Genomic DNA, 22,155 nt, shown 5'->3' with positions numbered 1-22,155 from the left:
ACTACTGAGCCAAAGGGTAAAGCAAATGCAAACTTTGGGATAGTTCTCTGGTCGAGTCACATAGCTTTCTGAGTCTTCCTTTCCTAGTAGTCAAAGGGGGCAATAGCCTCCATCTCAGAATTGGTTTGAGAACCAAACCAGATAAAACAGAGTAAATATATTTGTGCAAGCTCCAATCCAGTTTAGTAGCTACCTTTTAAGAGGAAAGAATGATCACAAAGTAGGAATCCTAGAACCCCAAGAAAAAGGCCAAACTCAGGAGAGATTGCAAACCACTTATGAAGCTCTCCTGGCTAAGAACAGTTTCTTTCCTCTCAGTCCTTGCTTCACAGTGGAGTATAGAGTGTTCTCTATAAGGGAAATAGGATGCAGCCTGCCCTAGAGAACAGCATCTGAGAAGACTTTGGGAAGAAATACAGCATCATAAAGGATCTATAGGATTAGATGGGCCAAGAAAGCACAGGAGGGAATTGGAAACACATACACACACATTCTCTCTCTCTCTCTCTCTCTCTCTCTCTCTCTCTCTCTCTCTCTCTCTCTCTCTCTCTCTCTTTCCTGGAGAGCCATGAAGATGCAAAGAAAGCAAGGAACACGTTCCTGTTTTAAGTTCTACGCTGAGTCTCTGGAGCCTTGATTCCTCTGTGTGTGTGTGTGTGTGTGTGTGTGTGTGTGTGTGTGTGTGCAAGTAATTGACGTCTATGGAAGCATGACTCAGCAGAGTCTGATCCCCAGTGAAGTCCATCTTATCCCCCTGGGGAGAGGGAATACCAGGGTTTCTATGTGCTGTGTTTAGTTAGAGTTTAGAGAGATGAATTTGGCTACTATTGTAGAAACAGGGTGAGTTTCATCTCTTACATGATTAACTTCTGTCTTTTGTACAGAGGGAGAATGCTACCCAGCTTCCATCTTAGCTACACTCCTTTACATCTTCTGGGTAAATGTTTGGAAATCATCTCACTACACAAATACTTCGAACTTCTTCTTCTGCCCATCACTGGACCTATAATCCTGAGAGCCTCCTCAAATCTTTTTTTTTTTCTTTTCTTTCTTTTTATTTTTTTTTTTTTCCCCCTTTGGTTTTTTTCGAGACAGGGTTTCTCTGTGTAGTCCTGGCTATCCTGGAACTCACTCTGTAGACCAGTCTGGCCTCGAACTCAGAAATCCACCTGCCTCTGCCTCCCAAGTGCTAGGATTAAAGGCGTGCGCCACCACCGCCCAGCCTCCTCAAATCTTAAGGTCCCTAAAGTTTAAAATGTATTATATAAAAGGGCTGAAGTTATAGTTTAACTTTACTATTTTTATTTCAAAGCGGTACTTTACAGGTACATACAAAACTGGCAGGACTGACTACATACAAAACTGGCAGGACTGACTGTAAGTAAGCAGGCAGTTGAGAGAGGCATAGGGAAGAATTTCCATCTCCTCTGCTACTGATAAAATTTCAACCCAAGCATGCGTATGGAATATGCAAAATCAAATGACTAAAACCTAGAAATCTGATTCAGTTGCACAGATGTCTTTCGTACATATCTGTGTACCAAGAAGGTTATACTATCTCGGCCCTCACCAGAGTATATGATTTGGGTGTCCAACTCTGCGGAGTCCCAGAAACCGAGGCTAGCTTTGAATGCCTCTCCCTTGTGTGCCTAGAAAGGAGACAAAGGGATTAAGCCAGAAGAACATTTTGGCATCATTAAGATCACGGCACAGAGTACAGCAGTGTAGTTCATCTTTGTTTTCATATGGCTGCTTTCATGTTAATTGTAGAAGGTAGAAGGGACATTTTGCCAGGACGTAACCATGCAAGGGTTGTGGGTTACATTCCTAAATTAGAGAGGACTCACTCTTCTTGAAAAAATGTATCATTCAAAAGGTGGTCTGCTGATGACTGTGGCCACTCCTCACCTGTGCTAGCCTAGCAGCACAAACCCTAGGAGATGCATTGGGCCAAAAAGGATCAGATGATGATGACTGCAGCAGCAATCAGATTAACCTGTGAAATGGGACCTTGTAATAATACATCCACGTCTCACGAGTGGTTCAAATTCTTTTAACCCCTTATCTCTCAACGGTATGTGAATGACAAGTTCAACCCCAAGGTCACCATTCTACCAAGAACTTTTTAATGTGAAAATCCACTATAATTATGGAATTCCTTACTTCTCTCTTGGCTGGGCAGCTCAGAAATAATGAGCTCCCTGTACATTTTGTTTCCAAGGAGATACAACCAAAAAATCATTCAAGGCCCTTCTGGACCCTGGCAGTGTGTGCAGCGTGTGACTCTTTGAAGTGGTATCAAGACAGGTAAATCAGCACAAGTCTTCGTGTCTGTTGTCCTGCCAGCTTCCTGAGCCCAGTAAAGGAATTTGGGCCCAGCAGAAAGTGGCCATGGCGCTCTTATATGCACAACAAATACTGCCCATCCTCTTAATTCCTGCCCTGTAATCTTGTTCTCAACCCTAAGAAACCTTCCTAGCCTCTCAAATCCTCCTACAGTTAGTTCACAGTGATATAATGGAGATTCTGGGGATCACAGGGTTATAGTGAAGTGCTTCTTCTAAGGACACTGAAATCATCCCCATGACAGGACAACAGCAGAGAGGGAAAATGATACAAAAAAAAAAAAAAACAGGTGAATGAAAAGCCAAGGAATCAAAGCTTTGACTAAGCAACTATTGTGGAGCTTTTTACTTTTAGAACCTAACCATGCTCCATACAAAACTTGACTTGATTATAAAATGATATGTTTTGGTCTCTGTGTCCATATGTTCCATAATCAAGGATTCGACCAGGGACAATCAACGTAGATCAAATGTAGTCAGGAAAAAGAAACCCATCTCTACTCAACAAACAGTCTCTATGTGTTGTTTCTCCCTAAATGATATTGCATTTACATAGCATTTTCATAACTAGATATGGTTGGAAGCACCCAGAAGCATGTGTGCACATTATATGTTGATACTGTGCCACTTTATACAGAGGCTTAGACATTTTCTGCCTTCAACACCCAAAGGGGTCCAGAGCTGTCCTCCCAGACATACCAAGGGGTAAGTGTTCCATTTTGGGGTAGACATAAAATTTGTTTATATTTCCATAATCCATGGATTCCTACCATCCATAGAGCTGCCTTTGCTCTTTTATTTCTTTTGATGCTAGAGAAAAAAGATAATCCCAGGTGCAGCAAGTAATTCCTAGATCCCTGTCACTTCCATGCCTTGGTCATTTCTTCCTGGCACAAGAACTTATTCAAGGCTCATCATGAACTCGCCCCGCTCTAGGCCTAGAGAGTAGAACGTTGTTCATTCCAACAGTTACAATTTGGTTGTTGCACTTTGCTCCAAAGAACTCGTAGTTTTGCAATCAACGGAGCCATCAGATGAGAAACTACTTTTGTTCAACTTTAAGAAAGACCTGTTGAAGTTGAGAAAGAAGTCATCAGTATCCGAGTAAAATAAAGGCATTCTCTCCCAGGCACTGAACTGTCTGTAAGATCTGAGGGACAGAAGAGACACCTGTCTTCAGAGCAAACTTCTGGGTAGAGAGAGAAGGGACCATGTTGGGAAATCATGCATGTGTGCATGTGTGCACCATGAACACTAAGGCCATAGCCTGGTTTTGAGATGTCAGCAGCTGTGGCTCGGTGCCTGTGTTCTGCAGCAGCCAGCACTCACACCAACATCAAAGATCTGGGCAGAGATGGCTGACTTTATGCTCCCCTTCCACATGTTCTTATGCATTGATTTTATGTAACACACTTTCCTTTAATGGGCTTTTGTCATGAAACAGTCTCAATTTTATACAAATCTTGACAGGATAATACTAATTTTTCTACCTGGTCCATTTGAGACCTCAGTTTCTGACCCCATTATGCAGTGCATTTTCCTCTGAGGTTTGCTAGCTGTGCCAGTAGCATCCTTATAGGAAAAGCACCGAACCTTGAATCACAAGTTGCGTTTAACTGCTGGCTCTTAATTGGGTGGACTTCCTTGACTTCTAAAGGGCACAGGCTTAGTGCCGTTTAGAGGCTTAGGTTCAGGTGTGTCTGATGTCAGGATGTCACCTCATGATTAGATTCAGGCTGTGAATGTTTGGCAGGAACGGAACAAGTACCTGGCACTGGGTTCATTTCCTTGCACCCAGTCATGTGATTATGACAGCAGTGATGGCCTCCCAGTCACTTGATAAAGTGTCTGCTGGATTTTCCTTTGTAAACTTATTCAATTTCTTTTGTCACTGGTGATATTTATAGGGAGGTACTTTAAAGTGGTAGCAAATATTCTGTTCTAGGATGGAGTTAAAAGTAATCTATGTTTGTATAACTCATGGATGGATTCCTGCCATCCAGAGAGCTATCATCTTTCATCTTTTGCTATCCTTTTTATTTTGACATAAAAGAAATTCCAAGATGCAGCCAGTGAGACTTTAAAATGGCAACTGTATTGTTTTGACACGGCAGTGTATTCTCTGAGAACTTCATTATGTCATAGCCCAGGAAGATGGGCTAGGCTCATCCCAAACTTTCTCTACTTCTGACCTAGAGAATAGTTCTGGAAGTGGCTACTGGGTGTCACTGTTGGCCATAAACATAAGCATGTATATACATAGTTGTGCACACTGTTTCTATATTTATCTATACATTAAACCATGAGCTCTACCTCATATCTCTAATTCTGACATAACACTATAGAATTAGCCTGTATTTCTTCTTCCTGTATTTGCAAGTCTATGGCCTCTACTGTTCTTAACATATTTACTAATTTGATCAAACCCTGTCTCCATGAGCAATCTCCTGTCACTGCTGTCTTGTCCTCACACACGAACACCATCCTCATTCCATTTGCATCCTCTCACCATCCTCCATACAACCATCATGAGGAGCTTAGTCTATTGCAAGAGAGAGAAGAGAGAGAGAAAGAGAGAGAGAGAGAGAGAGAGAGAGAGAGAGAGAGAGAGAGAATAAATCTCAGTAATTCTAGGAAGACTTTGGAGGTAAGGGAGATGACACCCTGAGAGCACAGTATGTGCATCTTCTTGGCTCTTGATAGGATATCTTTCTGCTTCAGCAGAAGGTTGAGCTAACGAGCAGAAAAGATGCCAGACTCTTACTTCTAAGTTGCTCCTGTGAGAAAACACTAATACATATATGAGGATTCTGTTCTTCTGATCCTAACACCCACTAGGCTTCACCTCCAAATCCATATGTTCAAACATGTAAGTCAAACCATAGCAATGTTTTTTTGTGTGACTTCCATCTTCACTGCTCAGATTCAGTGCCTCATCTTCAACTATTGGGCCTCCTCTCCTCTCTGCTTGGCTTCAGTTAACCTCATGTACTGAGTTTTAGATTGATTTGTTTAAGAAGGAAAGGGAAAATGTTGAGAAACTTCTGGTGCAAGACAGAAAACAGATTTGACTCCAGACCTGGGAGCTAGAAATTAAAACAGTAGACAGCAGGAGAGTGGAGATACACAGCCTCTGTAACCCCTGGGCAGGCAGCATCTTAACCAGTATCACCTAGGAAGTACTCCTTCTAACTCTGAGTAAGACACTGTTGGTGGTGTTGCCCTTTCCACTGCTGCTGTCTACATGGGAATTCTTAGCCTAGGACCAGGAGTTTGAGACACTTTTGAAGCCCCAAGTAAACATGTAAATGTGTTTTCTTTCTCATAAAAGAGTATATATGTCTTAAGAATCTGAGAGATCTGTGATCCATCAACATTTACTGACTGACTTGCAGAAAGGGTTAACAGAAGACCCAATCTTCTTGATATCAAAATAAAGCAGATAAAAGAGGAGTATTATGTGTCGGGTAGGAAGTTTATAAAGATGAAAAACAAATTTTATATTAATTGATAATTGATGCCATAACAAAATACCACAGGCTTAATGGTATAACAACACAACTGTAGCTTTAGTTGTGGAGGTCAGAATTTCAAAATAGACATAAATAGGCTAAAATCAAGGTTGGCCCAGAAGCTTCTAAAAGCTCTAAAGGGACATCTCTTCCCTTGACTTTACCAGCTTCTAGAAGCTACCTCTGTTCTTTGACTGTGACAGTTGCTCAATCTTTAAGGATGACAGAGAGCACCACAAATTCTCTAACACTACCTCTGTGTCCCTTCTTTTAAGTACCCCTTTAATTGTATGATATTTTAGAATAATCTTTTAAGTTGAGATCCCTTATTAATTATATTTATAAGTTACAATTACCCCCATAAAGTATCATATTGATAGGTTCCCAGGATTGGGGTATGAACTTTCAAAGATGGAAGCCATTGTTTTGTCTACGGACTATAGTATTCAAGAATGGAGAAGAGTAGCTACCAAGCATCATGCTTTGTTGCCCAAAATATACATTAGCATCACATTTCTGGGTGGTAAGTTGTCAATGCATATCAATATTCTTAAGCGATGTTCATTTGCCCAGCAGATCTCCTTCAGTGGGTGATGTAAGAGCTATCATTATACAAGGACAAAACTGCTAGAAATTACCCTTAGCATAGTTTGTGTGACAAACTGGAGATTACGTAATTAACTGTACAGATACCAGGAATAAAAATCCAGATACATTTACATTTAGACTCTTTGGCAACAATTCTGAGGAATGGGGTAGATCTCTTATGTATTAATGGGAAGACTCTGAGGGGTTAGGAGGGACAGTGTACAGAGGCACCTATTTCCAAGTAGTGGGAATCCAGGAGTTCCTTAATTGTTAGATTTTTTTTGAACATTTAATCCATAAAGAACTTTCACTGGTATTTTTTAAAGCAGTAAAATGAAACTTTTAACTAGGAAAAGAAGTATCGAATTCTTTCTCTGGTAAAAATGGCTGTTTTCTTTGGAGGTAAGAATGTGTACTGCACAGGCATTTAGTGGTTTTACTGGACCATTTGTTCTCAGTGTATAGAAACCCTAATGATCTCATGTCCTAGACTACAGCCTCTAGGCTGCCACCTCTTTAGAAATAAAGCTGTATTGGGGTGCAGCCCGGCTGATTCATGTACATGTTGTCTATGGTTGCTTTCAAGCTACAGTGAACGCAATGATGAAGATCATATGGCCAGGTCGAAACATTCACTATCTACCCTTCACTGATTAAAAAAAAAAAAAAAAAAAAAAAAAAAAAAAAAAAAAAAAAAAAAGCCCCTCCTACTCTTGGCTTTCTTACCAGCAGCTGTGACACTAATCTACTCCTCAGTTTTTAATCATGGTTTTTGGCAGTCAGATTACAATATATAAACATCTTATTGTAAACACTTGTCATTCCAGAACCTTGCCCTTCACCCTTTTCCCTACCATTATAACCCAAAAATACATTTGGGGAGGGAAAATCTCTTAACCATAGGAAAAGGTGGTTTTCCTGTATATATTATCTGGGATTTCCTGTATTTGGTCTTTAGAGAGATTTAGTAGTAAAATGTTAAGAAAATTATAAATTTATATATATTAAAAGTAGAATATAGAAATCCAAACTAAGGGCCCCTGTCCTGTCTAATCCTAGACGTGTAGATTTCCATGTCTTTAGCATATTTAAGCATCTTTGGGAACCTCTGTGGGAACATTCAGTCTCCCTTCTGTATAAACTGGTCTCCTGACCACCCCAAGGTATGGTTAAGGAGCACATTTTTATTGTAGATATGAGGAAGAGCCAGAGACATCTGAGAGAGTCCAGAGCAGAAAGAGAATGTAGCAGATTGAACATGGCCGCAGACTGGGCCTGGCCAGGAGAAGAGATCAGGGGCTGGGGGAGCAGCAAGAGATGGAGACAGAGAAAGGACGAAGAAAGGAAAGTAAGAGAGGGAGCTAAAGAGAGAGGATAGCTGAAATAGCAGGGTCGTAAGGAGAAATGAGTAGCTTAGGGGCAGGAAGCACCTGCGCTGGGGAGGTTTACAGGAGAGGAGGAGGTGGGAAGACTTAAAAACTTGTGTTAGCTGAGGAAGCCTCGAGGACATCGTGCACCTTGGTATGCCAGTAGTCACCACAAATAGCCATTCCCAGCTCCTGCCAGTGAAAGGGAACTGGTTTCACAGGCTCCAGAGGAATACTGGCTGCTGTCTCCCCACCAGAATTTGAACCTGACACCACCATCATTTACCCAGAGACCAGGTACCTTTTTAAATAAATATCCCACTCCAGACCTCAGCCTCATGATGAGAACGCTCCGAAGAACAAAGACTCCGGAAGGAAGTAAACTTAACCCAAAAGTTACCTGTTTCCATCTAGACAGTACGGGTTTTGCCTCTCCCAGGCCAAGAGTGCCCCAGAGCCCATATTTCCTAAGGTAGCATTGGTTCTAAGGCCTCTAAATCTAAGTGGGTCTTTCAAGCTTCTAAATTTGCCCAGAGGATCTGAACTATGCTCTATGTCCTTATGCCTCCAGGAAGTCTGCTAAATGCCCCCAAGGGAATCTATGGATTATATAGTAGGTCCATGGGAGATCCAAGAGCATACCTAAAGTGGCTCAGAAGCCAGAGCAGCACTGGAAATATAGAGAGCAAGCAGAACAGCCACCATCAGCTCTTCACAGGCCTATCCAGTGGCTGCCATGGACTTCCCAATAGGAGCTGTGGGTTTCTGACCTTAAGATATCTCTATTTACGGGTCCCTGCAAACCCACACACAAGCTTGCCTGCCAGAGGCCAGACATCACCTGCCAGATGTGTTACTATCCAGCAGCAGTCAGCCAGCAGCATCCTTGCACACAGCCGCAGACCTCTACCCTCATTCTTTCCGAAACTTCCCATGGCTCTCATCCCTCCTCCAGCTTGCCCGTTTAACTCTCATCTTTATTCTCTCCGTTCACATTGTTTATTATTTTCTTCACTTTGTTGAGAAGGTCCTGGAGCCTCAGGACCCAGGAGGCTCACGTGCAAATAATAAATTCAATGAAGGTCATCACGTTGCCACAGCAGCCCCGCCCCTCCACCGCACTTTGGAATTCCTCCTCAGCAGTTGCTCCTTCCTGTGCCCTGCCAGTGAACCCCAGTGCAGCCTCTCAGGATACCTGCTATGAATATTAGCTATCCTTCATCTCTGCTGCTGTTCTGTGGCTTTGGTTCAATAGAAATTAATTGAAACGGGGTGTATACAGGGCTCTAAGCGAAGGTTTCTTTTGTGAATGCGCGCATATGGGTTTTTGGTTTTGGGGGGTTTTTTGTTTTGTTTTTTTTGGGGGGGTTTGGGGTTGTTTGTTTGTTTGTTTGTTTTTGCAAGGGTTCTCGCTGGTACACAGAGCTAAACCTAACCTAAGTTCATGAAGGCATGTTAGCTCTGGGAAGCAGCAGGCTTGTTGTTTACTCCGCATAACCTAACCTGGATATTTTCTAGCTTGCCTTCCCGTTGGCTAGAATGTGTGTGCACACAGCTACTTTGCTCAGGAGAGGTAATGCTCACTGCCTGGGGTTAATAGCTTTTACCTGTCAAGGCAGTTACACTTCTGCGATACTCCCAAGGTCCTGAAGTAACGATTCATTTCCAATCAGACATGAAACCCCAACCTCCTTCCCTACAGAATATGACTTGGGAATGGCAGATATAGACAGAAGAGCCCTCTGACTTGCGTGGGGTGGCCCCATGTGATCCACATCTGTCTGGGGACTCGTGGACAGGCATCTGGTCAGTGGACTGAGACTCCTCCCTAGGCCCCACACAGCTGGCAACCAGGCCTCCCTGGAGCCATCCTGCCCTTCCCTCCTGCAGGCTGGGTAGCACCTGCCAGCAGCCTGAAGGTAAAGTCAACCAGGGATTTATAAACCCAGAAAGTTGAAACTTTTTTAAAATGCTGATGTGATTCGTAAGAGGTAAGCTTTGTGCCAAGAGCCTACTGGCAGAGAGGGACCCAGGGGGAGTCTATGTATTATCCACTTGTGATAAGTTAAATCCCAAACAATTTTTACTGTGAATTTTAAAAATGGAGCCGATTTTCTTGACTTTGCGTTCCCCTGTACTCTCCTGGCTCCCCCTTCTGAAGTGAGGTCCAGGCAGCTGTGAATTGCTATGAATTGGTGTTCATCACCACCAGACTCTACCTTAAACAGTGAAATCCTGTTTTCATCGTCAAGACTGAGTATGCCTAGACACTGGCATGTCACCTTCTTTACCTATAAGGGAATATCCAGATCATAAGGACAATCGGTCAGCAGGACCTAAACCATCATAGAGAAGGCAAGGCCTCAATCAAGTCATAGATCTGGACAGAGCTACTTTTCATGCTAAGAAATATATCAAGTTCTTCCTCCAGATGCCCAAGAGTATGAGAGACGTTCGTACACCCCCTGCCAATGGAAACCCAAAGCTTGCCCTTAGGGGTAGAAAGACATTTGGGGAATGGAAAACGGCCTTGTGTAGTTCCATTTTTCCAGGAATGTTTTAAAGTTCGTTTTCTTTGGGCAAGTGTGCATGGGAATAGTCTCAGCCTGGTTATTTGACCAGCTTATTGGGAGGTCCCAGAAATCTGAGTGAAAATTAAAGTTGCTTGTCTTCTTCCATGGCCTTCTGGGGTCCAGCTGACAAATGGGGAGTCAGGAACTGGGGTTTTCCAATATAAATTAATCATTTCTCCCAGCCCACTGCCTGGTGCCAGTTCCTACTTACTCTCTGCTATTTTAGAGACCATACTTCTTGCCCAGGGGACCCAAGCTGAAAAAAAAAAGCAGGGACTAGAAGAGGCCGTGGAGAAGCTTGCCTGCTTTGGTTGGTCACCCCATGGCCCTAGCCTGGGCTCCCACACCAGCTCAGACCACTGGCAGACCAAAGAGGCTTCTATAAATTTTAAAGTACAGAGCAAGTGTTTTCCAGTTTTGTAAAATTAAATTAAGGAAAGGACTTCCAGACTGACTATACCAAGTGCCAAGTTTCATCCCAACACACATCATTTTTATAGTAACGTTTTAACTCCGTGAAAAACACAGGATTATAATGAAAATGCTGACAGGCCTGGAGCCAGCTCATGAAGTAATAATGCCACGTCTTTAATATTTTTACACAGCATGTCCCAACCTGCCACAGCCGTCCTTTTCTTCAGATTGCAGTGAAATAAGTGAAATTTCCCAAAGCACTGTTTTCTCCTTCCCCTCTACCCTCCCCCTCCCCCTGCCCCTTCCCCTCCTCCTCTTCTTTTCTCTTTCCCTCCCCCCTCTCTTCCCCTTCTTCCTTCTCCACACTGTAGATTCCCACTTTTAAAGCCTTCCTCCTCGTGAGCTCCTGAAGCCCAGGCATAGTCTTTGCTCTGTGATTGATAGATCAACCCAAGCTACATTGTTTTTTTCTTTTTTTTTTTTTTTTAACTTGTTTTTTCTGGAGAAGGGGAGACAGGGATGTGTGCTCTGAAACCTTCTCCTCATTAAGGCTCAGAATTCAACGAAAGTGAACTCTGGATATGTGGCTCACTCAAGTGACAGATGGCTAATGAATCTAGAGTTGGCTTGATCTGACCTACAAAGGAGCCCACAAACCAAGCTGCTTGCCAAAGCTCCTGGTGGTTTTCAGCCCATTAAATCAACAGCAACAACAAAAATCTACCAACTAATGATCAGTGTGAGTTCAGCCCCTCAGAGGCAGCCTTAGCACATTGCCGTGAAAGTCCCCTAGCATCTCCTGTAAATACAGCATCCAAGGAAGCTGGAAGCCAGGGCCACCAGGCCAACCCAGTTCGCCATCCCAGTATTTCCCTCACCTGACAAACCTGGGCTGTCTCCCTGAGACAGGCTACTATCGTTCTAAAAGCCAATGTAAAAATCAGGATGCAGAGCTAATGAAAGACAGTGGGCTAGACTGTCAGCTGGATGGAATTCCTGATGAGGAGGAAGAGGAGGAAGAAGAAGAGGAAGAGGAGGATAAAATTGAAAAAGCAAAATATTACCTGGCCTTGACTCAACTGAGAGCCACAGTGAGTCTCAGAATGAAGCCTAAAGTCAGAGTTTTCTTTCTCTGGTTAACAGTTGATAAAGGGAGGCTTTCCAATGCCAGAACTCTTGTTAACTAGGCAGCTTTCCCAAACACTGCTTCCCCTTAGCCATCTCATAACCCTGTTTTTTTAAGAGCTGAGGCCTGCAGAGTGACTCTCAGTCCCTCTGACCATTCATTTCCTCTGGAAGGCACTGGGGCTTGAAGGATGCAGAAGACTGGCACTTATAGAGCTGAAAAGAATGCAGGGAAGGGAGGTGCCCAGCCTTCCTCACACCCCCTGCAGTAAATACTACTAACTTCTCACCAATGCAGGAATTGGGATTTGGAGGTTATGGTTGGCCTTGCTGGAGGCATAGAATATGGCGCACAGTTTTGTTTGTCCTTGTACATGGCACAGAGAGAGAGAGTGCTCAACTTCAAAAACAAATGATTGATATGTCTTCTACCTTAACAAATGAGAAATATCCGTGACAGAAGGAAGCCCCATTACAAGCCAGGTTTTCTCATTAGCAAGGAAACATGGGTAATTATTCACTGGGAACATGCGCAGTGGGAATTCATGTTAGACCCTTATTTTGACTATTGCTGCCGGCCATCCTCAGAGACCATGGTACACACACACAGACACACACATAAATATGGACATAAAAGCTCAGGGGCCTTCACTACATGTGCACTAAGAACACTACTTCTGGTTATAGAGGACATTTTAAGGAGGTATCTGTATATACAGTCAAAAGCTCTGAAAGATGGGAAAGGGGGGAGATGGGCAATGTTTGTTTACTTTGGTTAGAATGCATGGGTTTTTTTGGCTTTTGCCTTTGAAAAGTAGACCAAAGATAAACTTTCCTAAAAGAGTTTTTCAATTCAAGATGAATAATCTTACACATTAAAAGTGTGCTCTCTGTGGTCACTATCCTGATGTGGAAGAAATACCATCATCTCTGTGGCAAATGCACATGGTTTTCGGAGGGTAACGGTACTTTAGGGATATTTTTAGTTAGGGTGTATATCCAGCAATCTGTAACTAAGACCTCCAACACCCACACTGCTGCTGTGCCCATCTGGGACTCCTCACAATCCAACCTGAATTTCAGAAAGATATTCCCAGGGCCAGCCAACCAACCACTTAGGCCCAGGGACCAGGTCCACATAGAGCAGACACCTAGAGTTAGTCCCCTTCACTGTGCACTCGCCTATGAAATTAATCCAGAAGCACATTCGTGTTTCGAGTGCTAGTATACAGGAAGACAATCCAGCCTGGTCTGGCAACATTCCATGCTTGCTAGGCTCAGGGGCAAACTTGCTTCAAACTTCTATGGCGCTGGCATCCCTTAAGTGTTCTTCTCCTTTTCTTCCCGGCACAGAAAGCCAAAAGAATGGCTGGCTGGCTGGCTGGTTGTACACACCCTCATTAGCAGGATGGAGGGGGAGGGGAAGGAACAGACCTTTTTGTTCTGTGCCTCTGGTCTCCTTTCTGTTATTCCCTGAATGTAACTAGAAGCTCTTATGCCTCTGACCCAAGCAGCATTCCGTCTGTAATTCAGAACTCAATTTGCTCTGAGGAAGAGACAGACAGACAGACAGACAGACAGACAGACAGGCAGGAGGGGGTGCCCAGTGTGTCTCTAAGAGAGCAGCCAAGTCAAGATTCTCAGAATCAGAGTAGCAGTGAAAGTGATCGCTGACTCAGCAGCGCTGAGGGAAGGAGAACCACCAAGAACTTTTAAGTAAACTGTGAGTCATTTAGAAAAAGGGCTGGGGAGATGGCTCAGTGATTGAGAGCACTGACTACTCTTACCAAGGTTCAGTTCCCAGCATCCACACAGGGGCTAACATCCAACCATTACTCCAGTTCCAGGGAATTGGCCACCCTCTTCCAACCTCTGCAGGTACATTTGGTACATATGCATCTATGCAGGCAAAACTCTCATACTCATAATAAAGAAATATTAAAAACCATTTAGAAGACACTTGCAAATAATGAACTGGTCCAGCAATTATGTTTGACTTGTTGAGAAGAGTCAAATAAACAGACTTAGGAAAAGCGACTGGGGAATAAGGAAACTTATTTAGACACTGAGTTATTCCTGAAATATGATGAATTAATTAATGAAAACATGAATTGTGGATAATTGTGGATGCATAGTAAGTAAATAAAACTGCCCATGAACTTCCCTGCCTTGCCACCCAGCTATACTAAACACCATTCTGCCCTGCCAGCATTTATGCTCCTACCCGCTACTCCCTCTACCACTACCCGGCTATTCTTTTAGATAAGATTTATAGGTGTTAAAATATTCTAACTGTGATACTTCTGTGGACAATTAGTCAAATCTCAGTTTGCAGAATAATATTTGTGTGTGTGTGTGTGTGTGTGTGTGACTGCACTTGGTTCTTATTTGCCCCCACACTATCTTCTCTATCCCCCCTGTCTGGACACACTGGTCCCCTTCCTACATCCAAATAGTCACCCTGTTACTTTGTCTTTTTAATTCCATACAAGCTTGGATCTTCTTGGAAGAGAGGAAGTGGTCCCAACTACCTTCACAATCCCCAGAAGTGTAGGTGCCAAGCAGATACTCTCTAACTGAACTGAAGGAAAACCTCAGTTTCTCTACACTTTAATGACTTCGCAGGCATGCACCGTGAGCTTCGAAGTAACTCAGATTCTAAACCATTGGGGTTACAACTGCAAATACAGCATGTGCTCCAAATTCAGAAGGAAATGTCTTTTCCTCACAATGGCAACCTATTTCAGCAATTTCATAACATGTGCTAAGTTTAATATATTAGAATTCTAATATATCAAGCTACATTGTAACTACATAGAGTAGGACTGCACATCCAATCCATGCTTGGTTAAGAGTTATCAAAAGATCAAGGTTCTTCATTTGTGGATAAGTGAGGCAATGTATTAAATTACATTCCTAGTGTCTGCTGAAAATGTGTTACTTCAAAAATAATACAAAGTAACATGACAACAGGAATTAGATTTTAATTGGTAAAAAAATTGATTCTTAAATCTTATCTAAGAATATTGTGGAGGTTTTTTTTCCCCAACATTTGAAAAAAAAACTTCCTTCATAAATGAATCTGTAAATCAGTGGAAAAGCGAATGGGGAGAAACTTTTCAATGAATTAATACCAATTGTGCCATTGTTTTAGAAGATAGAATAGAGGCAGAAATAGAAATAGTCCCTTTGTGTTTTTAAAGCATTTTTATTGAACCAAATGAAGAATAGTCGCCCTCCCAGAAGTCCAGAGAGTGAAAACACTCCCTTTCCTTGGGAAAAGCAAGCATAATAAAAATGCTATCAGTAAGGCCATGACATGTGTACAATTCCCAGCACCATGGAAACACTCATGAGCTCACCAGGAATGTGGGATTTTTTTTTTTTTTTTTTTTTTTTTTTTTTTTTTTTTTTTTGGCTGTACCAATTACTGTCTTCTTTCTTCTAGGCTGCCCCATCAAAGGTCACCCCACCCCCAATATCACCTGGTTCCAAAATGGCCAGCCAATTGCCACTGCCCCAGAGCTGACCCACCACATCTGGGGAGCTGGACAGATCCTCCGTGTTGCCAATCTCAGTGGAGGACCTCAAGGGGAGTTCAGCTGCCTGGCTCAGAATGAAGCAGGGACACTCGTGCAGAAAGCGTCTTTGGTGATCCAAGGTGAGAAATGGCTGCTTTGGGCAGCAGACTTCCTTGGGAATTCATTCCCTAGTAAGATGTAGTGACATAGTCTCAGTGGGTAATGTTTCCATATTGTGAAACCTTACTTCTGATACCACCGTCTTCAGTGGGACTGAACCTGGAAAAGTCAGGATGGAGCAGGCATCACTGTTTATCAAAGTTACAGGTGTTTCCTTTAAGTTGATTTAACTAGAAAAGACCACGTCTTCTCTGGTGATTCTGCTTTAAAAGCAGGTCTTGATCTAAGCAGCTTGGTCACTTGCCATCTCCCTGCAGAGAGCAGTGAAGGACTCAAGTTCCAGGGTGTTTAGCCATAAGTCACAGGCAAAGGGCTTTCCAGGTGCCTCTTCTTTGGCACTGGCAAAAAGGAAAAAAAAAAAACACACACACACAAACACCTGGTAGAGCAGCCTGTCTGCATGGCTTGGGAGGGAGCCTTCCAGGAATATAAGCAGATGAGCAAGTCCATATCACTGCACCAGCCAGAGTTGCTAAGGAACTGAAAGCAGTAGGAAGAGAGGCTGAGCTGGCCTCTATATGGATAGTGTGGGAGGCTGCTTCCCATAGGCTGGTTACTGTGCTGTAAGTGACTCTATTTTTAACAAAACACAATGCTATGGAGTGTCCTCTGAAACTGAGGCCTCTGTGGGAGGATGGCTGTTCTTACTAATACTACAGGGAAGGAGGGAGATTTTTCAAAGCACACACATCTTCTGTTGGAGCAACCTCTGCTTGCCTCTCGGCTCTTCAAATAGGAAAGCAAATGTTCCCTCTTCTCCTTGCCTTTCTTCAGCATCTGTAACTAGCAATGTGTCCCCCAAATATACCAGCTCACATTTATTCTAACAGGCTATCCCACCCCAGTGCATAACAAGTTCCCAAGGAACTGGACTTTTCAACTCACGTCACTGTTTCATGTAAACGAGAACTCTGTGGATAAATTGAGTTTTGTAAGATTAACAAAATCCAACTCGGATCCATGCTTTTAAGTATGATTAAGTACTTTGGTATATGTATACCTCTCTGTAGAAAAATAAAGTCACTGTCGGGTGAACCAAAATTTTAGAAAAGTACTTGAGCAAGTATGTTTAAAATTAATAAGTACTAGGGCTGTTGATTAAATACTATGTGCTGGGTACTTACGGAGCTGAGTCCTTTCCTCCCCTTGCTCAGGCCTCAGTCATGAAATGACAGACACTGTGTTCATTTTCTAGATGAGTTGACTGAGGCTCCTGGAGTCCATTGGCCTTGCCCAAGTTTGTTGAAATGTGGCTGCTCTAACCCCCAGACAGATGACTTCTTTTTATAATAGTGCCTCTCAGCTCTCTCTTCTGTCTCACTCCCAATCTACTTTCCACATGCCCAGAAGGACTGGCATGGGCAGTAACACTGTCCCCTCTTCCCCTCTGATCCTCCCCTGTGACAGATTACTGGTGGTCTGTGGATAGACTGACCACCTGTTCAGCATCTTGTGGTAATAGAGGTGTTCATCAGCCGCGCCTCAGGTGTTTACTGAACAACACAGAGGTTGACCCTGAGCACTGTGCAGGAAAGCCTCGGCCCGCTGTGCAGCCTGTCGCCTGCAACCGGAGAGACTGTCCTTCTCGGTAAGTACATGTAGGTAGTGGCTGCTGGAATCACTGGGGGTTCCTCCAGGCAGGAAGTTAGGCATGGCAGCAGCTCACTAAAGGCCTCTCCACCGTTCCTCACTGCATGGCTCCGATGACACGAAAAAGTCCATGGCTTTTACAGGCTTTAATGTCATGGCAGATGGTGGATGGATCTGCATGCACCCCCTCCCCGAAACCCAGGGCAGACCTGAGTTAAATAGGGAGGGAGAAAGGGGGAGGGCTGGGGAAGAATGCTTAATTGGCTCCACCCTCTGGCCTTCAGGTACCTCATTAGTATATAAATCTCTCTAGGGCCTGAGGCCTGTTCCTCATGACTGTTGGCCATAGACCTCTCTGTGTGAGTGGTTGTTGGAGGTCTGAAGCTAAATGAAAAGAACCAGGGCCTGGGAGCAGAGCTGAACTCCTGCTGTCCAATAAGGTTCCGGGGTTCCAAGCTTGTGCTTGACCAAGCACCCAGCTGCTTCTCACAGCCCACCGCCCCACAAGTACACCCTTCCTACCCCCAACCACTGGCCCTGCCTTTAGCTCATCATCTAGTGCTATGCAGGAAGAGATGGAATTCTAGGAGCTATTCCTACCCATAGGCACCTGTCCACCATGCTGGCAATATCCTCAGAGTGGGTCTCTGCTCTCAGCCTGCTTTATCTCTTCACCGCTCAGCCAGATGATGGCTACCTGGAATTAAGTCCTGAGAGCCTGATCAGTAAAGAAATTACTTCCCCTTGGTCCTGTGGAGGCTTGATGCCCCAGTATAAGGGAATTCTAGGGCAGTGAGTTGGGAGTGGGTGGCAGAGCTCCCTCATAGAAGCAGGGGGTAAAGGGGGTGGGTTAGGGAATTTGAAGAGGGGAAACTGGGAAGGGCAATAACATTTAAATATATTTTTTAAAAAGGAAGAAAGAAAAGAAAGAAAGAAAGAAAGAACTTCCCAGTGTGAGGCCAAAGGCCACAATAGTAACCTGACTCTGCATTGTTTAAAACATTTTGTATTGAAATGTTGAAAGAACTACTGGGCTCTACCCCAACTTTTCTCTTTCTGTTTAACCAAATACTTCTGCCAGTTAGTACTCAGGTTTAGTTAGAAAAACTTACATTTTTAGAGATAGTTGCACCTCATTAAAATTGGAATACATCTGCATTTTTCCTTAGCTGCCTTAACTTTAGATGTATAGTCTCTACATTTGAGATCCATATTTAGGCTACACTGACACCCACCATCTCTTCCTCTCACACATAACTCTGATTCAAGAAGCCACAAGTCCCACACAGCTCATATCACCCAGTCTTCAGCCAGTAGCTAAAGGATAATGGATGGGTTTGGAGTTGGCACCAGCATGGCGCTTTGCACCCTGAGAGACTTGGCTAGGATCTGAAATGCCCCTTTATGACCTATCTGTAGGACTTTCCTATACTACGCAGGCAACTGCTTTGTGTTTTGCCAGCTGAGTCACAGGGAGCAGCTGAGACTAGGAGAGACTCCATGAAATATGAAACACACTCATTAATATCAGCAGTTTGACTTGCTGACGGGAAGGTTTCCATGGGAATGATTAATGTCCTTTTATACCCTTCCTGAACAGTAACGTGGCCCATAGCTCTCCTTTCTCAAAACCCCCACCCCAGCTCCTGAAAACATCACTGAAATGTATATTTAGAAATCAAAGTTGATTGAAACGCGGGCCTGACATTCACCAGGGACAGAAGGCTCTGGAAGACTGCCCTTGCCAAGCTGCATGAAATGAAGAAGAGATCTTTTACATGCCAGGAACTCTGTGATTTGATTTGGTGATGGTCAGAGTTAATCAGCCTAATTTACTTCAGCAACTGAAATAGCAATGGCCGGCTCATCTTTGGTTTCAACGCTTCCAGGGACTTTAAAACACCTTGCCCCTGCTTCCTAAACACAATGTTTCCTTGATCTAGAAATCCACATAAAGTCATCCTCCCCAGGAGACGGAGCACAGAAATTGTCACAAACTAAGTCACTGGCAGATCCTGCTGCAGGAAGGAACCTGTTCTCTCCACACACTTCTTTCAAAAGTTGAATGTGACCACACTGCCAGGGAAGTCCATATGTTTCCATTTGACTTGAGGGCCACGTTAGCATCCGTTGTACATATAGGCATTGCTCTGAGCATCTTCCAAAGTCTGTTTTAACTCAGGTAGCTGTTCTATCTGCTTTACAGTTCTAGTCACAAACTCCAAGTAACCAGACTAATGGCACATTCATAGATTATTTAAAATTGGCTGAAAAGTGCCATGCCTCTGAATGCTTCTCACTCTTTGAGAATTATGTTTACACATACAGAAGAGGGCTCCTGCATGGTTACGAAGGACCTCACAGTGTCCCCAGATTATAGAATGGCTTTATGAGAAAAGCCCATTTGTCATAGTCTTGGTCAAGTTTACTTATAGGGACTTTATAATTATAGTTAAGAGTGGATATTTATACTATACATATAACCCTCCAAGATAGGGGACGTCTACACTAACTGACTAACTAGGAATTACCTGAGAAATCTAGGTCGATGTTTGTTTCTGAAAGATGAACCATAAACATTGGATGGAGGGTTAAAGTGGTCAGAGAATTTCCAGACAAAACCTTGACCTCAGTGAAACCCAGATAATCTCCCAGGGCAAGAGGTAACAGGCTTTGGATCTGGCTTTCCTAGGAAAGTGCCCTGCCCTGACTCCCTGCAGCATGTGTTACTAACAAAAAGCTTTCTATCTGCAAGTACACTTGTTTGGGACAACTTAAAGCAAACAACCCTCAAAATGTTATTTTCTTCTCAATGTCCACATTTTATCAATCCCCTGGGGCTGCAAGAAAGAAAAAATGTGTCCAAATGGCATCATAAAACTCCATTTTGAAAGCCAGAAATCAAGGCATCCACAGAGCCACATGCCCTTTGTGAAGACTCTGAGTTTGCTCCTTGCCAGTCTAGAAGTGCCTACTTTGTGGCAACCTAGAACTGCAGCTCCTGTTCCCTGGTTATACTGCCAACCCTCCCCAATATGTGTATCCCTCTGATACGGGTATTTAGGGGTCTACTCATATAATCTCATCTCAAAATCCTAACTATGGTATATGCCTATAACTCCAGTACTCAAGGCAGGAGCATCACAAGTTCAAAGCCACATTATGAGACTTTACCTCACAAGCAAGCAAGTTAACATTCATAGGTTCTAGTGACACTGTCTGGATGCTTTCCACTTTTCTGAGTAAATCTTGGGTAAAGTAAGGTTCATCCCCCTCCCTCCCAGCCTCACCAACTGCAGTTGCCCTCATACTCCTTCTTCTCCTCAGATGGATGGTGACATCCTGGTCCGCCTGTACCCGGAGTTGTGGTGGAGGTGTTCAGACCCGCAGGGTGACCTGTCAGAAGTTGAAAGCTTCTGGTATTTCCACCCCAGTGTCCAATGACATGTGCACCCAACTGGCCAAACGGCCTGTGGACACCCAAGCCTGCAATCAGCAGCTGTGTGTGGAATGGGCTTTCTCCAGCTGGGGCCAGGTAAGGAGGTTTTATTTGGTAGGATGGTTGTTTTATTTTGTTGTTTTGTTTTTGAGGGGACATCATCAGATAAAAACCTTGCCACCATAGGAAGAGAAATTCATCACCACATCTTTCACTAACCCCTCCCATTGTCACTCCTGTGTCCCTGTCCTAATGGGTGTAGGCTATTCTGAAGCATTAGCATGCTCCTTAGGCTGTTTTTCTTTCTGATATTGTGACCCCAAACACTACCTTCAGACCAACATTCCCCAAGACCACCTTCTATAACTATGTTAGGAATAGTTCTGGAAACTTCTGAGGAGAACCTCCTAGAGACTGCACTGTTGCTCTGGTCCAGGGTTCTCAATCAGTTCCATAAACCAAAAGTTCACTGGGGAACAAACTGATGTCCAGGATGTACCTCCCAAAGGTCTAAGTCAACTACACTGCAGGTTTTAGGAATTGTCCTTGTGGTTCTGATCTGCAACTTAGGGTAGAAAACCATCATTCCAAACCAGGAAAAAGTGAAGCCTACCTAGATGGATCACCTTGAAACCTAGGCCTCCTTCCCCAAGTACCTTGTCTAGATGCTAGCATGGAAAATCCCAAATGAAATTGTGAGGGGTCTGGAGTTATTCAGGAATTCACTAGTCTGTTCATGAATAAGTTTTAAGCAAAGAAGGAGCTTTATTTGGATATTGGCCCCAGGTCTAAACTTGATACTTGAGATTCCCAAGGTGAAGTTCCACAACACATTAGTTGGGGGCTTATAAAGGCAAATCTCACAAGGCTGAATATTTACTTCCTTTGTGCAATCAGGGGCAAGACACATCCTGACGTACCTCTTGCCTACATATAACTGAGCACACATCCCCACCCACCTGCAGTCAAGCATACATCCTCTTGATGTGCCATTATAGGCAAGCAAGCGTGTTTAAAGAAGAAAAAAAAAAAAAAAAAAAAACACGGTTTGTTAGTTCACATGAGCAACAGATTTGTTAAAATTATACAAGACAAGGAAAGAACAGCTCCCAGAATTCTGGGACATTATCTGTCCTTGAACAAGTGAGGCTTGCAGGTTAGAGTATTTTTGTTTTATATATCTCTTAAGCACAGTAATTTAAACTTAAAACATAATGTTAGCAGCTATCACCAAGATCAACAGAGTGGCCGTCTTTTGACTAGAATCTGCAGATGGAGCCTCCTTTAGATATAATGGAGGCATTATATTAACTTTATGCACTGAGAAGAAGTATTATTTTTAGTTGTGATTTTAAAAAGAGACCAACCCAAAAGATTCTTGGAGAGGAAGGAAGTCAAGGGGAGTGTGGTAATGGTTGTACTTTGTCTAGTCCACATGAGACTATGCACTGTCAGAACATTTTTCCTGATATAGACCTATGTTAGATATTAATAATCACCT

General features: G+C 43.4%; 1 protein-coding gene across 4 annotated transcripts in view; it reads left to right on the top strand.

Annotated features, from left to right (window-relative positions):
- The window catches only part of Adamtsl1 (ADAMTS like 1), an 877,745-nt gene that overhangs the window by 847,186 nt on the left and 8,404 nt on the right, over positions 1-22,155 (top strand). For all 4 annotated transcript variants that reach the window (XM_076934699.1, XM_076934698.1, XM_076934696.1 and 1 more), the window contains 3 exons: positions 15,373-15,585; positions 17,033-17,213; positions 20,543-20,750. In XM_076934699.1, the coding sequence (XP_076790814.1) occupies positions 15,373-15,585; positions 17,033-17,213; positions 20,543-20,750 (602 nt within the window). The remainder of the gene's footprint in view (positions 1-15,372; positions 15,586-17,032; positions 17,214-20,542; positions 20,751-22,155) is intronic.

Source organism: Arvicanthis niloticus, chromosome 5, assembly GCF_011762505.2.
Source record: "Arvicanthis niloticus isolate mArvNil1 chromosome 5, mArvNil1.pat.X, whole genome shotgun sequence".
Taxonomy (NCBI): Eukaryota; Metazoa; Chordata; class Mammalia; order Rodentia; family Muridae; genus Arvicanthis; species Arvicanthis niloticus.
Note: the sequence above shows the minus strand (reverse complement) of the source record. Positions and strands in the feature narration are given on the sequence as shown.